This window comes from Mobula birostris, chromosome 1 (genome assembly GCF_030028105.1).
Source record: "Mobula birostris isolate sMobBir1 chromosome 1, sMobBir1.hap1, whole genome shotgun sequence".
In the NCBI taxonomy this organism is placed as follows: domain Eukaryota; kingdom Metazoa; phylum Chordata; class Chondrichthyes; order Myliobatiformes; family Myliobatidae; genus Mobula; species Mobula birostris.
The window spans coordinates 118,115,796-118,133,925 of NC_092370.1; the positions used below are offsets into that span (position 1 = coordinate 118,115,796).

Consider the following 18,130-nt stretch of genomic DNA (forward strand, 5'->3'; position numbering starts at 1 on the left):
TCAGGCTCAGAGTAATGTCTACGCTCTCCATCTTACCTCTCCAACCATTGACTGAGGAAGAACTTGCCATCCTCTCTTGCTCCTTTTTTTTTGAACTCTGTTCACCCACTTCAAGTTTGTTTCACTCTGCTATTAAATCAAATCTACAGTTTTCACTCAAATATCCGTTGAGTGCTTACTAGAAATTAAGACTCGTGTCACAGGGAGTATGGGAAAGAAGCCACTTTTAATTCTGAAAACCAGAATTGTGAAGAATAAATAGACTTTTGGATAATCTCCATCTTCCTTTGGGAATGTATTCACTTCATTCGGTAGTCATCAGGTCTGGAAAGAAGGAAAAAAAAAACAGAAATCAGAAAGTGAAATTTTATCCAACACTAAAACGACATCTGTTTCAATTTAATGGAGACATGACAGTTTTTGAAAAATCCAAAATGACTGTCATGATACCAGTACGTATATCCACCATTTTAGCTCATTATTTTAACTAATTTAAAAAGCACAAGCTCACTTTGAGTGCACTGACGCACTCAGTTAGCTTACCCAAGGTCACATTCATTTCTCCTGGATGGATTCAGTCCAACCCGATTTGCAAAGCTAGAGTACTATTTTGAATCCTGGACAAGCATATTGTGGATTACTTTATAGGGGATTTTAGTTCCAATTATGGATTTTAAAGCCAGATACATTGTCTTAAATACAATCTTCAGTCTTTTGTGTGCTCTTTGAACACGAGTTAGGTGAAGGGAAAGGAAAATTAAACTGAAGTCCCTCTTGTGCTCTGTCATGGATAAAATATATCTAGTCGTCTTGAAATTAATGTTAACATTACATTCAACTTCCTCACCACTGAATCAACCTGCAAGTTAATACTTAGGCAATCTTCCACAAGGACTCCCAAATCTCTTTGTACCAAGATTTTTAAAAACTTACTCCTCTTTTAGAAATTAGTCTATGCTTTTATTCCTCCTACCAAAGTGCATGACCATACACTTGCCAACACTGTATTCCATCTGCCACCTCTTTGCCCATTCTCCTAATTGATGTACGCTAACGTTAAGGATGCATACAGCTCCTCTCCCCTCCCCCCACTGGGAAGGTCAGATCACAACTTGGTGCATCTAAAGCCCTGCTACGTGCCTCTGGTGAAAAGTAAACCTGCAACCTCGAGGACAGTGAGGAAATGGTCGGAGGAGGCTTATGAGGCGCTCCAGGGTTGTTTTGAGGTGACAGACTGGCAGACACTCTGTGAGCCACATGGAGAGGATATTGATGGGCTCACAGAGTGCATCACTGATTACATCAGCTTCTGTGTGGACTGCAATGTTCCGACAAGAACTGTCCTTTGTTATTCAAATAACAAGCCATGGGTGACAAAGGACATTAAGGACATTAAGGACATCCTGAACGCTAAAAAGAGGGCATTTAGAGATGGAAATAGGGAGAAGCTGAGGGCAACACAGAGGGACCTGAAAGCCAGGATCAGGGAGGCTAAAGACAGGTACGGGAGGAAGCTTGAGTGGAAACTCCAGCGGAACAACATGAGGGAGGTCTGGAGGGGGATGAGAACCATCACTGGATTCCGGCAAACTAGCAACAGAGGAGCTGAAGGCACTGTGGACAGGGCCAACGAACTTAAGCTGTTTTTAACAGATTTGACATTGTGGCTCCTGCCCATCCCCCACATGAGCCATCTGTTGTCGGCCCCCAATCAACACATGTTCCACTCTCCCCTCCTATCCCTCCTCACAGTCCCCCACCCTGCTCTCATGACTATACCCCTCCCCCACACAAAACCACCACAGTGAGCTTCACGGCTGAGCAGGTGAGAAGACAGCTGAAACGTCTCAACCCAAGCAAGGCTGCAGGACCGGATGGTGTCAGTACCAGGGTGCTCAAAGCCTGTGCCCCTCAGCTATGTGGAGTACTTCACCATGTATTCAACCTAAGCCTGAGGCTCCGGAGGGTTCCTGTACTGTGGAAAACGTCCTGCCTCGTCCCTGTGCCGAAGACGCTGCGCCCCAGCGGCCTTAATGACTACAGACTGGTGGCATTAACCTCCCACATCATAAAGACCCTGGAAAGACTTATTCTGGAGCTGCTCCGGCCTATGGTCAAGCCACACTTAGATCCCCCCCAGTTCACCTACCAGCCCCGACTAGGAGTTGAGGATGCCATCATCTAACTGAACCGTGTCTACGCCCACCTGGACAAGCCAGCGAGCACTGTGAGGGTCATGTTTTTTGACTTCTCCAGTGCGTTCAACACCATCCGCCCTGCTCTGCTGGGGGAGAAGCTGACAGCGATGCAGGTGGATGCTTCCCTGGTATCATGGATTCTTGATTACCTGACTGGCAGACCACAGTATGTGTGCTTGCAACACTGTGTGTCCGACAGAGTGATCAGCAGCACTGGGGCTCCACAGGGGACTGTCTTGTCTCCCTTTCTCTTCACCATTTACACCTCGGACTTCAACTACTGCACAGAGTCTTGTCATCTTCAGAAGTTTTTGGATGTATCAGCAAGGGAGATGAGGTCGAGCACAGGTCTACGGTAGGAAACTGTCACATGGTATGAGCAGAATTATCTGCAGCTTAATGTGAAAAAGACTAAGGAGCTGGTGGTAGACCTGAGGAGAGCTAAGATACCGCTGACCCCTGTTTTCATCCAGGGGGTCAGTGTGGACATGGTGGAGGATTACAAATACCTGGGGATACGTATTGACAATAAACTGGACTGGTCAAAGAACACTGAGGCTGTCTACAAGAAGGGTCAGAGCCGTCTCTATTTCCTGAGGAGACTGAGGTCCTTTAGCATCTGCCGGGTGATGCTGAGGATGTTCTACGAGTCTGTGGTGGCCAGTGCTATCATGTTTGCTGTTGTGTGCTGGGGCAGCAGGCTGAGGGTGGCAGACACCAACAGAATCAACAAACTTATTCGAAAGGCGAGTGATGTTGTGGGGATGGAACTGGACTCTCTCATAGCGGTGTCTGAAAAGAGGATGCTGTCTAAGTTGCATGCCATCTTGGACAATGTCTCCCATCCACTACATAATGTACTGGTTGGGCACAGGAGTACATTCAGCCAGAGACTCATTCCACCAAGATGCAACTCTGAGCGTCATAGGAAGTCATTCCTGCCTGTGGCCATCAAACTTTACAACTCTTCCCTTGGAGGGTTAGACACCCTGGGCCGATAGGCTGGTCCTGGACTTATTTCATAATTTACTGGCATTATTTACATATTACTATTTAACTATTTATGGTTCTATTACTATTTATTATTTATGGTGCAACTGTAACAAAAACCAATTTCCCCCGGGATCAATAAAGTATGACTATGACTATGTCTCAGTCCTTCTGCAGCCTCTCTGTTTCCTTAGCACTACCTACCCCTCCCCTATCTTTGTATCATCCACAAACTTGGCCACAAAGCCATTGATTTCATCATCCAAATCATTGATATACAATGTATAAAGAAACAGTCCTAACATATATCCCTTTGGAACACCACTAGTCACTGGCAAACAATCTGAAAAAGCTCCCTTTATTTCCACACTTTGCCTCCTGCCAATCAGTCAATGCTCTATCCCTGCTAGTATCTTTCCTGTAATACCCTGGGCCCTTAACTTGTTAAGCAGCCTCATGTATGGCACCTTGTCAAAAGCTTTCTGAAAATCCAAGTACACAACAAACACCGATTCTCCATTCCTTGTTATTTCTTCAAAAAAATTCCAACATGTTTGCCTGGAAAGATTTTCCCTTAAGGAAACCGTGCTGACTTTAGTCTATTTTGTTATGTGTATCCAAATACCCCAACACCACATCCTTAACAATCAACTGCAACGTCTTTCCAACCACTGAGGTCAGGCTAACTGGCCTATAATTTCCTTTAGTCTGTCTGCCTCCATTCTTGAAGGATCATTACTGATGCCTCCGCAATCTCTTCAGCTATCCCTTTTGAAACACTAGGCTGTAATCCATCAGGTTCGACTGACTTATCTATCTTCAGACCTTTCAGATTCCCAAGCACCATCTCCCTAGTAATAGCAACTGCACACGCTCCTGTCCCCTGACACCCCTGAACCTTCGGCATACTATTAGTGTTGTCCACAGTGAATACTGATGCAAAATTCTTCTTCAGTTCACCCACCATTTCCTTGTCCCAAGTTACTATCTATTCAGTGTCATTTTCCAGCGGTCCAATATCTACTATCACCTCTCTTTTAATCTTTATATATCTGATGTTTTAAAAATATTATTGGCTAGCATACTTTAATATTTCATCTCCTACATTTCATATTACTTTCATATTTCAACCCCCACCTATGGTTTTTTTGGTTGCCTTCTGTTGGTTTTTTAAAATTTCCCAATTCTCTAACTTACCACTAATTTCTACTCTATTACCTGCCATCTCTTTTGCTTTTATGTTGGCCTTGATTTCCCTTGTCAGCCACAGCTGCTTCATCCTGCTTTAGAATAATTCCTCATCTTTGAGATGTACCTATCCCGCATCTTCTGAATTGCTCCCAGAAACTCCAGCTATTGCTGCTCTGTCATCATCCTTGCTAGAGTCCCCTTCCTCTGCATATTAAACTCCTGGATATTAAACTCCCAACTACAATTATCCTTCAGCCATGACTCCGTGATACCCACGATATCGTATCTGCCAGTCTCTAACTGCACAACAAGATCATGTACCTTATTTCATATACCATGTGATCTCAAATATAACACATTCAGGACTGTATTTGTCCCCCTTTTACACTGCAACTCATCCCACTGACTGCAATTTTGCTGTATCATTTGCCTGTCCTTCCTGACAGTCTCACTATGTACTACCTCTGCTTGTAAATCAACATCCCAATCCACAGGCTTATCATACCAGTTCCCATCCCCTGCCAGATTAGTTTATAAGCTCTCCAACAGCTCTAACAAACCTGCCTGCAAGGACATTGGTCCCCTTCTGGTGCAGGTGTAGCCCATCCCTTTTGTACAGGTCATACCTTTCCCAGAAGGGATCCCAATGATCTGAAACCCTGCCCACTGCACCAGTTCCTCAGCCCTCCATTCCTCTGCCAAATCATCCTGCTCTTGCCCTCACTGGCACACGGCACCGACAGTAATACAGATGGTTACCCTGAAGGTCCTTTCAGCTTTCTACCTAGCTCTTTAAATTCTCTCTTTAGGACTTCCTCTCTTTTCCTACCTATGTCATTGGTACCAATATGCACCAAGATATCTGGCTGCTAACTCCCCCAATCCCACCTTAGAACATTGTAGATACGATCCGAGATGTCCCTGATCTTGGCACCTGGGAGGCAACATACCATCTGGCTTTCTCTATCACGTCCATAGACTCTCCTATCTACTCCCCTAACTATGGAATATCCTATTACCACTGCATTCCTCCTCTGCTCCCTTACTTTCTGAGCCACAGCTTCAAGCTCACCGCCAAGATCCGATCACTGTGCCTGCACCCCCACCCCCGCCCCCAACAGTATCCCAAACAGTATACTTGTTATTGAGGGGATAGCCACCGGCTGCCTATGATGAATGAAAGGCATCAATGATTGATGTTTGACAAAGTCAATCACCAGCTTCAGCTTTGTAACCTTTGGCCAGGTAACAAACTTCTCAATTTTTTGCAATGCATTATCTGAACACTAAATATTTATTAATATGCTGCAAATCTCAGCAAAAGGAGAATGAGACAGCCCATCTTGTTAGTGTAAATCTTAATTAACCTTGCTTTCCATTTTCTATTTATGATTTATAATTTAAATTATTAATATTTACTATTGATTTGTAATCCAGGGAGCGGGAAGCGCAGAATCAAATATCGCTGTGATGATTGTACGTTCTAGTATCAACTGTTTGGCGACAATAAAGTATAAAGTATAAGACATCTGTTAACAACTTATAGCACTCAGCTAATGATTAACACATTTCAACACAAAGGAACACAACAATAGCCTGCATTTTATGCTAGTAATGACAACAAATCTATCAGTTTTTGCTGTGAAACTGACAACAGCTTCGAGATTCTTGCAAAAGTTCAAATCAAAAGTCTCAAGATGTCTTTATTGATTCACCCCTCTTCCACCATCTGCACCACTTGTGATTTTCTTCAAAACAACTATGGTATCTAAATGGAATTAATACTTGCTTTGTGTCAAATAACAGGGACATCTTATGCTTTGGTGCATGATAGCAAAGACGAGTGGGAAGCCGGAGGATTGGGAGGCTTTTAAAGAGCGACAGAACGTAACTAAAAAGGCAATACGCGGAGAAAAAATGAGGTACGAAGGTAAACTAGCCAAGAATATAGAGGAGGATAGTAAAAGCTTCTTTAGGTATGTGAAAAGAAAAAAAAAATAGTTAAGGCCAAAATTTGGCCCTTGAAGACAGAAACGGGTGAATTTATTATGGGGAACGAGGAAATGGCAGACGAGTTGAACAGGTACTTTGGATCTGTCTTCACTAGGGAAGACACAAACAATCTCCCAGATGTAATAGTGGCCAAAGGACCTAGGGTAATGGATGAATTGAAGGAAATTTATATTAGGCAGGAAATGGTATTGGATAGGCTGTTGGGTCTGAAGGCTGTTAAGTCCCTGGGACCTGATGATCTGCATCCCAGGGTACTTAAGGAGGTGGCTTTGGAAAATCGTGGACACATTGGTAATCATTTTCCAATGTTCTATAGATTCAGGATCAGTTCCTGTGGATTGGAGGGTGGCTAATGTTGTCCCTCTCTTCAAGAAGGGAGGAAGAGAGAAAACAGGGAATTATAGACCAGTTAGCCTGACGTCAGTGGTGAGAAAGATGCTGGAGTCAATTATAAAAGATGAAATTACGACACATCTGGATAGCAGTAACAGGATTGGTCTGAGTCAGCATGGATTTACAAAGGGGAAATCGTGCTTGACTAATCTTCTGGAATTTTTTGAGGATGTAACTATGAAAATGGACAAGGGAGAGCCAGTGGATGTAGTATACCTGGACTTTCAGAAAGCTTTTGATAAAGTCCCACATAGGAGATTAGTGGGCAAAATTAGGGCACATGGTATTGGGGGCAGAGTACTGACATGGATTGAAAATTGGCTGGCTGACAGAAAACAAAGAGTAGCGATTAACGGGTCCCTTTCGGAATGGCAGGCGGTGACCAGTGGGGTACCGCAGGGTTCAGTGCTGGGACCGCAGCTGTTTACAATATATATTAATGATTTAGATGAGGGAATTAAAAGTAACATTAGCAAATTTGCCGATGACACAAAGCTGGGTGGCAGTGTGAAATGTGAGGAGAATGTTATAAGAATACAGGGTGACTTGGACAGGCTGGGTGAGTGGGCAGATGCATGGCAGATGCAGTTTAATGTGGATAAATGTGAGGTTGTCCACTTTGGTGGTAAGAACGGGAAGGCAGATTATTATCTAAATGGAGTCAAGATAGGAAAAGGGGAAGCACAATGAGATCTAGGTGTTCTTGTACATCAGTCACTGAAAGCAAGCATGCAAGTACAGCAGGCGGTGAAGAAAGCTAATGGCATGCTGGCCTTCATAACAAGGGGAATTGAGTATAAGAGCAAAGAGGTCCTTCTGCAGCTGTACAGGGCCCTGGTGAGACCACACCTGGAGTACTGTGTGCAGTTTTGGTCTCCAAATTTGAGGAAGGACATTCTTGCTATTGAGGGAGTGCAGCGTAGATTCACAAGGTTAATTCCCGGGATGGCGGGACTGTCATATGTCGAAAGATTGGAGCGACTGGACTTGTATACTCTGGGATTTAGAAGGCTAAGAGGGGATCCTATTGACACATATAAGATTATTAAGGGATTGGACACGTTGGAGGCAGGAATCATGTTCCTGCTGATGGGTGAGTCCAGAACCAGAGGCCACAGTTTAAGAATAAGGGGTAGGCCATTTAGAACGGAGTTGAGGAAAAACTTTTTCACCCAGAGAGTGGTGGATATATGGAATGCTCTTCCCCAGACGGCTGTGGAGGCCAAGTCTCTGGATGCTTTCAAGAAAGAGATGGATAGAGCTCTTAAAGACAGCGGAATCAAAGGTTATGGGGATAAGGCAGGAACTGGATACTGATTGTGGATGAACAGCCATGATCACAGTGAATGGCGGTGCTGGCTCGAAGGGCCAAATGGCCTACTCCTGCACCTATTGTCTATTGTCTATTGATGGTCAATTGAGTTTTTAAATTATTTTATTAAGCCAAATCAGGGTTAGCAACCCTAAAAATAGTGTGCAATAATGTATTCAGATATAGATAGTTCAAACCATATGTGTTTTTAAAAACTTTAGGATATAAAAGTTTCTACCTTAATTATTTCTGAAGGTCCCAATCTTTATATACAACAATGTGCATATTGTTTAAAAATAATTTAAAAACTTTTTTTTTCCCCCAATTCTTTTTCCAGTTTGGTATCTGTGACAACTTTTCAACCACTTGATACTGGATGTGCAACTGTACAATTTGCACAAATTTTTAGTCCTCCATCTTATCAGCAACGTCCTCTCTAAATTGTAATGACCAGTGTGTGCAAAAATCTTGTGCTGTGCAATTTATTGCCCAGTGACAACAACATGTGTGAACAGCATTTTTAAATGGAAGTAAACCTGAAGCTATTCTAAGGATAATAAACTACCAAGTCCGGTTTGTTGTTCATTGCTTAAAAGAAATAAAATAATATACATCAATGAGTCTTAGTTCTCATATACTATACGACAGCATGTAATAGTATCAATCTGTTCACATATTATTAAAGTAGTTTGAAATGGTCAAAATATAAAATTACAAAGCCAGTTGATAAAATATTCAGATAGGTATTTTATTTGGAAATCATTGCATACAGAACAGATTTTGTAGCTTAATTCCAGAAGAGATGTAAAGTTGAACAAGATAATGAACATATTTAAGTTGCTTAGCCATTTTTTCTCCCTCCTGTCTTTGGCATTTACCCATATTTTGTAAACTCTGTCAAGACTAATAAACCCTCCTTCCAACAGATAGCTTTGAATTTTCTCATCAGCATCAATTAAACAGTTTCTCAGTTTGTTTTTGATTTGATTCAGTAAGCCAAGATCTTTTTCACAGGGAGTTCTAGTGCAGGAAAGGTTCTGCCAATGTCCACCAACTTGCAAACTCGCAAAAAGCCATTCCACTTTAAATGAACTAGTTCTTTTGTGCTTCACACCTTTGCTTCCTTGGAATTCGACATAGTGAATCAATAATTTCTTCAATAAAAACGGCATAAATAAGCCATTTCTAAAATCTGCAGACAAATTATAGCAAACTTCACATTGTTGACATTGCCCACATCAGAAACCGGAAAAGGAAAGGTGATTGTGTACGATCATGAAATATATTTAACATGCCAACGAGGTAGAGTGCGACAACCTTCTGAGCGCAGTACAAATCCTTTGTGTGCTAGTAGTAGAAGATGCACGCACACCTTAGAGGGAGGATTGCTCATCAGTGATGCAATGTACAGAGTAACCTTTATCTCTGGCAACATTTCATTCCAAATATATATTGGGTATGGAGTGAATCACTCTATTCAGTTCCTTAATTACCAGCTCTCCTCTCATTTTCTATTGAGTGGGCAGCCAGTTTAAGACTGTGCTCTCTATATTCCAATACAAGAAACACAGACCCTTCCTCATTTTTTTAAAAAAGATATCCTAATGGCATACAGGTAATAAAACATTTTTGAAGTGTATCCACTATTATAATGCCATAAACCGTGGACATAGGAAGCTCTGCAAAGGGGAACGTGATACTGAGTAACACACACAAAATGCAGGAGGAATTTAGCAGGTCAGGCAGCATCGATAGGAAGGAAATATTAACCACACAGTTGGTAGACTCCCAACCTTTCTCCAATATACAGGCATGTGAACATTCAAATTAAAAATAGGCACAGCCTTCAAGCCTGCTCTGCCATTTAGATCTCAGCTATTCTGATTGAATCTCAATTTGCATTCATATCTACCCATAGTTACTTTTCACCCCTTTCTCATCAACAATTTTTCTACCTCTACTGTATCTTCCCCGGTAAAACCTCTCAGGATTGTGTGTTTTGATCAAGGTACAGGACTCATCTAATCTTGCCGAACTATATACAGAACTCCAACTGTACCCTGAATGTGAAGCAAAACCTTCCTACTTTTGTATTCAGTTTCACAGTAATAAATAATAGCATTGGATCTACTGTAGTTGTATACTAACCTTTTGTGAATCATGCATTAGGACATTTAAATCCCTTTTACAGTGAAAAAATTTGTTTACGTGCCACCCATGCAGATCATTTATTTACAACAATGTACTGAGGTAGTGCAAGGGAAACAAGAAGAGAATGTATACTACAGTATTACAATTACTGTACAAAGAAAGTGCGATGCAGGCAGATGATATAGTCCAAGGCCATAACGAAGTACATTGTGAGGTCAACAGTCCATCTTATTGCACAAGGGGACTGTGCATAGTCATAGTATGGCGTGAAGCTGTGCTTGAGTTTGGTGTATCTTAGAAAATACGAATCTTGCACCGTTTAGACATTTCCTCCTCCCTCCAAAAAAAATAGACAATTTCACATTTTCTCATATTTTACTTCATTTGCCCATTCATTCACTTTACCTATCTATAGTCAGAATCAGAATTAGATTTTAATATCACTGGTATACGTTGTGAAATTTGTTAACTTTGTGGCAGCAATACAATGTAATACACAATAATAGAGAAAAAATGTGCAGAGGGGAAGAAGCTGTTCCTGAATCGTTGAGTGTGTCCACAGGCGTCTGTACCTCCTTCCTGATGGAAACAATGAGAAGAATGCATGTCCTTAATGCTGGACGCTGCCTTTCTGAGGCACCGTTCTTTGACTATGTCCTGGACACTATAGTAAACTAGACTATAGATCTACAGTATATTTCTTTACCGTCCCCTTGTACCTCTTTATCACTTATTCCTAACTATTCTGGTGTCATCAGCAAGACTAGTAACCCTGCCTTTAGTAGCCTTATCCATATAACTTATATAAACGTAAAAAGTCAAATATGTTATTAATATCTTGCTAATTAGAAAAAGACCCATTAATGTCTACAGACCACCCCTTGGTAACAAAAGGGTTTTCTTTTTGCAAACATGTTTATACAAATTGATTGTGTCCATAAGTCACAAAATATATACAAGAATCACTTGATATAGTAATCACACTTCGACAGTACTGTAAAGAATGGCATTAAGAGAATACAAGACTGATTAGAACAAACAATTACTTAAAGTGGAGAGAGGAAATTTATGCTGTTCGCAGGAATGAACATATGTTGGACTTTTGAATTGTAATAACATTTGAGGAGCTTGTTTATATGTAGGGGTGTCCATAAGATGGATGCTCTTAACCAGGGGACAGCATGATCATTAGCCCCCAAAATCCCTCCTTCTGCACAATAAAAAATGAACAAAATAGAAGGGGCACGTCGACCCCCAAATTCCTCTCCCCGTGCATAAAAAAAACAAGAAAGACTGGGTGAAAATCACAGAAAATAATAAACTCTAAGACTGAAAAAAGAAGTCTATAGTCAAAGTCCATTTCCTGGGCAACTTTCTCTGGGCACATGACAGAGCTCTCTGTTGCAGAGCCTTTAAAAGACAGGTAGCCGGTGCTCACCCTCTGCACTTGCCTCGATGTTTCCATCTCTCCCATCGCTTTAATTGGCACACAATGAAGCTTTAATCAGCAAAATGGAGTCTACCAGTGGCTTAAGCCCCGTCCCACAACCTGTCTGCCATGTGGTTTGCACACATTGCCTCTGCCTCCTGGAATCCTCTTGGAGATTGCAGAGTGCTTGAACACCCAAACGACCTTCAAACTGCAAATCACAACCTCCAACATTTCCAGAATCACATCCAAGAAGAAAAACAAATGTTAAGGACATAAAAGGAGTGAAATATATGGTTTCATGATCTATCCAGGAAATGTTGATTGAAGGAGTGTTGTATGCAGGTGCCATCTTGAACAGAAGTCTTTAGGATTTATCTTCTACAGTCACTTTAAGAGGGCACCTTATCAAATGCCTTCTGGAATTTTAAGTATAGTACATTCAGAGAAAAAGGAGCACATCTTGAGCTAACTAATGAGGTCCTGGATAATATCTCCTCCAGAAATTAGCACACTGTCAGTACAAATAACAGCCCAGATCTGTCAGCAGTGAGACTTGAACCCATAACTTTTGACTCAGAGGCAGGAGTATTGTCATTTAAACTAGAACTGCCATTTTGCAGACAAAACTGGAGAAATCCATGTAAGCACATCCAAATTCCAGGAGTCAATGTCAGCATGGTGGTGCCTACATTGAATCAACTGTAAATAGTGTTTATATTCTCTCTTTTCTTTTGCTACAATGGTAAAAGCTGGATAAACACAAAGATCATTTTCGCTGCAACATCCCCACTGACCACACAAAGATCATTTTCGCTGCAACATCCCCAATGACCACAAAATAAGTTTACCAGACTGAATCCTGTGATGGTAGGAGGGAGGTGGGGAACGGGGTTTTGACCTCCGAGGAGAAGTAAAACAAACAGGGTATACTCTCTCATTTTAATAGAATGAGAGGAGATCTTGTGGCGACCCACTTTCTAGCACACACGAACCGGTGCGCGCTGGCAGAGAGGCCTGCCCCAAAAAGGGCGCCAGGCCATCTCTGCCAGTGCGTGCCGGTTCGCGGGTGCTAGAAAGTGGGTCGCCACAATCTCACTGAAACATTAAAAATTCTTGCGGAGTTTGACAGGATAGTTTGCTTGGATGGTTATTTAGTCTGGGGGTTAGATGCCTTAGACAGTACCTTCCAATTCTATAACCTCCATCAGCTAGAAGGGCAAGGGTAGCAAAAGGGTAGGGAACATCAATACCTGGAAATTATCCTCCAAGTTGCACATCCCCTTTCTTAATATCTACATTCTCAAGCTTTTCAGTCCACTGCAAGTCATCCCTACAATTGCCAAAAAGTTCTATTTTAGCTTCATCAGTCCACAGGACTTGTTTCCAAAATACATCAGGCTTGTTTAGATGTTCCTGTGAACCTTATGAATAGAACTTTTTTGGCCGCAATAAGCAAAGGTATGTTTGGAGAAAAATGGGTGCAGGATTTCATGAAAAGAACACCTCTCCAACTGTTAAGCATGGGGGTGGATCGATCATGCTTTGGGCTTGTGCTGCAGCCAGTGGCACAGGGAACATTTACTGGTAGAGGGAAAAATGAAAGAATTAAATACCAGCAAATTCTGGAAGCAAGCATCACACCGTCTGTAAAACAGCCGAAGATGAAAAAAGGATGGCTTCTACAACAGGATAATGATCCTAAACACACCTCAAAATCCACAATGGACTACCTCAAGAGGCGCAAGCTGAAGGTTTTGCCATGGCCCTCACAGTCCCCTGACCTAAACATCATCGAAAATCTGTGGATAGACCTCAAAAGAGCACTGTATTCAAGACGGCCCAAGAGTCTCACAGAACTAGAAGGAAGAATGGGCGAAAATCCCCCAAACAAGAATTGAAAGACTCTTAGCTGGCTGCAAAAAGCGTTTACAAGCTGTGATATTTGCTAAAGGGGGTGTACTAAGTACTGCATGCAGGGTGCCCAAACTTTTGCTTCGGGCCCTTTCCCTTTTTTGTTATTTTGAAACTTAATGTAAAAGAAGGAAATAAAAAAGATTTTTTGCTTAAAATATTAAAGGAATGTGTCATCTTTAACTTCATGCCTATTGGAAATCAGTTCATCTTTTACTCACTTAGCTATTCACAGCAACAGAAATTTTGACCAGGGGTGCCCAAACTTTTGCATGCCACTGTACCTACTCAGAGCTCCACGCAAATATCCCCTGAATGTTTCCCTGAGAATATCTGTTTCCAATTTAGGCTTCCAAGTTCCTGCCTGATAGCCTCATTCATAGCCTTACTCCAATTAAACGTTTCCTTAACTTGTCTGTTCCTATCCCCCTCCAATGCTATGGTAAAGGAGATAGAATTGTGATCACTATCTCCAAAATGCTCTCCCACTGAGAGACCTGACACCTGACCAGATTCATTTCCCAATACCAGATCAAGTACAGCCTTTCCTCTTGTAGGCATATCTACATATTGTGTCAAGAAACCTTCCTGAACACACCTAGCAAACTCTACCCCATCTAAACCCCTCACTCCAGGGAGATGCCAATCAATATTTGGGAAATAAAAATCTCCCACAACAACCCTGTTATTATTACTCCTTTCCAGAATCTGTCTCCCTATCTGCTCCTCGATGTCCCTGTTACTATTGGGGTGGTCTATAAAAAGCATCCAGTAGAGTTATTGACCCCTTCCTATTCCTAACTTCCACCCACAGAGACTCCATAGACAACCCCTCCATGACTTCCTCCTTTTCTGCAGCCGTGACACTATCTCTGATCAACAGTGCCACGACCCCACCCCTTTTGCCTCCATCTTTCTGAAACATCTAAAGCCTGGCACTTGAAGTAGCCATTCCTGTCCCTGCATCATCCAAGTCTCTGCAATGGCCACAACATCATAGCTCCAAGTGCTGATCCACACTCTAAGCTCATCTGCTTTACTCCCGATACTCCTCACATTAAAATAGACACATCTCAAACCATCAGACTGAGCACGTCCCTTCTCTATCACCTGCCTATCCTCCCTTTTGCACTGTCTCCAAGCTTTCTCTACTTGTGAGTCAACCTCCCTTTCCTCCATCACTACAGTTCGGTTCCCACCCCCCAGCAATTCTAGTTTAAACTCTCCCCAATAGCCTTAGCAAACCTTCCCGTTGAAGGATAATAACTGTTTCTGAACCTAGTGGTATGGGACCTGAGGTTTCTGTACCTCCTTCCTGATGGTCTGGATGGTGGGCATCCTTGATGATGGATGTTATTTTCTTCTGGCAGCACTCCTTGCAGATGTGCACAGTGGTGGAGAGGCCTTTTCCTGAGATGGATGGGGTTGTATTCAGTCATTTTTGTTATTTTTCTCATTTCTGGGCATTGGTGTTTCTGTGATGCAACTAGTCAGGATATTCTCTACTCCACTGTGCATCTATAGAAATTTGACAGGAATTTAGATGACATACTGAATCTGCTCAAACTTTTAAGAAAGTAGAGGCACTGCCCTGCCTTCTCTGAAATGGCTCTGATGACCTGTCCCAGGATAGATCTCCTAAAATAACACCACCAAGGAATTTAAAGTTCCATCTTTGATCCCCTAATGAGGACTGGCTTCTAGACTGCTGGTTTCTTTCTCTTGTAGTCACTAATCAAGCTTTTTAGTTTTGTTGATGTTGAGTGAGAGGTTGTTGTTGTTGCAACATTCAACACAATTTTCAGTCATCCTCCTATATACAAATTCCTTGCCACATTTGATTTGGTCAACAACAATGGTGTCGTCAAAGAACTTAAACATGGCATTGGAGTTGTACCTAGCCTCGAGGCAAAGAAATCTAAGGGCTAAGCACACAACCTTGTGCTGATGGTGACTATGGAGGAGATATTGTTACCAATCCAAACTGACTGGGGTCTGCAAGTAGGAAATTGACAATCCAGTTGCACAGGGAGGTATAGAGATCAACGTCTTGGAGCTTATTGATTAGCTTCCAGTGGATGATAGTATTGAATGCTCAGCTGCAGTCAATGAAGACCACCCTGATGACCATCTTCAATGCCTATATATTGCAGGCTTGAGTGAGAGTCAATGAAATGGCATCTAGCAGCCCTCACAAAAACGCTGCATGTGCACACCAAACATGAGTGGTAGTGGGGATGAGGGATGTGCGGGAGGTATATATCAGTTGTTGTCCCAATGACTACATAGGGGAATGGCCCCCGTATTCTCGAAAGAAGCTCTGAGGCTGCATCATACACAATACTAGTGGTTGGAGCTTTGAAAATAACATGCAATTATTTGTTCCTATTTATCAGCTTGTTTTTCCCTTTCAAATAAAGCAATACATTTCTTCTTTTAATCTGGATTTTGTACAGCAATTGATGTGAATTTTTAATGGGAAGTTTATGTATAGAAATCATACCAGAAAGAAATGGATTTTTACATTTAATGTGAAGCTAAAAATGATACACAAATCCATTCCATGTGTTGGAAAGTGTGGTTACTCAGTGCCAATGTAGTTCCCTTTTAAAGACAGTCCACTTTAACAATTTCAGTCAAGCACCAAGTTCTGGAACTTAGCTTTCTGTCAAATTATTCCAACTCACATAATCAAAGGAAGTTTACATCAAGGCTCATGATATTTAATTATGATTTAATTTACACATCATTAATTTAATCTTCTCTTCTGTGATGCTGAGGCTGAAATTTTTTTTCTGGCGAATAATTGACATACAGATCTTCCCACGACAATTGCCTGCACCACAGCACCAAAAGTTGAGAATAGTTCTTATAGTTTCAGAATTGATTGGAATGACCAGCCATGCCAATATAAATCCACTTATCTAAATCTGGATGTGGAACAGAAGGCTTTAGATATATAAAGTGTAGGAGATAATATTGTCTTTGTTGTGTTTAGTTTCTTGGCTTGATAAATCACTGTCCTATCAAACACAGCAGGAGTAGCCTATAGTCTAAAGATGCCCTTGCACACTTATTTATTGAAGAAGGGCAGAAGAATACCCTCTACCTAAAACACTCTAAAAGATATACACCAGGATTTTGCCTGGATTGGAGAGTACTATTTAATAAGAGAGGTTGAACAAACTTGGGATGTTTTCTCAGGAGTGTTGGTGGCTTAGGGGCGAACTGATAGAAGGTCTTTTCTCAGGGTAGAAATGTCAAATACGTGAGGGCATAGCATTAATGTGAAAGGGGGAATGTTTAAGGGAGATTTTCGAGCAAGTGACTTTGTTTACGCACACACACAGAGCAAATTACTGTACTTAGTTTTTTTTATATTCCAGATTTATTGAACTGAATCTGAATTCCCTAACTAGTATGGTGGGATTTGAGCATGCACCTGGGAGTTATTAATCACACTAACCCCTTTCAACAAACAATCTACAGGAAGAACTCAGCGAGTTGAGCAGCATCTTTAGGGGAAAGGAATTGTTGATATTTTGGATTGAAACCTTGAATCAGGACTGGGAATGGAGAGGGAAGATGACCAGTTTCAAGAGAGGACAATGGTTGGTAGGTGATAGATGGACCAAGGAGTGTTGAAGGACGAACAGCAGATCGAGTCAGATGGGGAGGGAAGGGGTGGATTTGGGGGAGAGATGCAGGCCCAACACGTAAATGCAATCACAAGGAAGGCATGCTAGTGTCTCTACCTTAGAAGGTTAAGGAGGTTCAACATGTCATTGAACACTCCAAACAGATGTATTGCTGAAAGTAACTTGGTGGGTTGCATCATGGTCTGGTATGGCAATTTGAATGTGCAGCAATGTAAAAAGCTGCAGAGAGTAGTAGATTCAGCTCAATACATCATAGGAACATCACTCCCATCACCGGAAGTATCTGCATGAGGCACCATCTCAAGAAGGCAACATCTATCATCAAAGACCCCATCATCTGTCCTGGCCATCTTATTACAACTACCATCGAAGAGCAGGCACTAATATTCTGAAGTCCCACCACTATGTATAAGAACAGCTATTTCCTTTCAAGCATTTGGTTGCTGAACAAACCAGTACAATTCTAACTGCTACCTCAGTATAGCAACACTATGACCACTTTGTAGACATAAGCCTATGCTGCCAATGTCAAGCTTTTAATGTGCTGTATATCAGTGACTGGTGGGGCAGGGAGGGGTGCTATGCTCAGTTGCCAGGCATTAATTCCATTCCCTGCCCTGTTGAAAACCCATATTCCCATTGATCCTGGATGTGCTGATCTGTGACTGTACAGACTGAATTGGGGATACTGGCACACAAACAGTTGACATCACTCGCACAATGCACAACAGATGTAATTGAAACTAGTTTTGCCTCTGGAGAACTGGGAAAGCCAGGACAACAACAAGTCTAATGAGACACTGCACAGTATAAAACATAATGCAAAATATATGGGCACATTTAACTAGGTTTCTAATACAATAGCAGCACTTAAAGATTT

General features: G+C 41.8%; 1 protein-coding gene across 1 annotated transcript in view; it reads right to left on the minus strand.

Moving 5' to 3' along the window:
* Positions 1 to 207: 207 nt before the first annotated feature.
* Positions 208 to 18,130, minus strand: part of mrpl13 (mitochondrial ribosomal protein L13) — a 115,732-nt gene continuing 97,809 nt past the window's right edge. Inside the window, exon 7 of the mRNA XM_072261121.1 lies at positions 208 to 324. Within this exon, the coding sequence (XP_072117222.1) occupies positions 300 to 324 (25 nt within the window). The 3' untranslated portion in view covers positions 208 to 299. The remainder of the gene's footprint in view (positions 325 to 18,130) is intronic.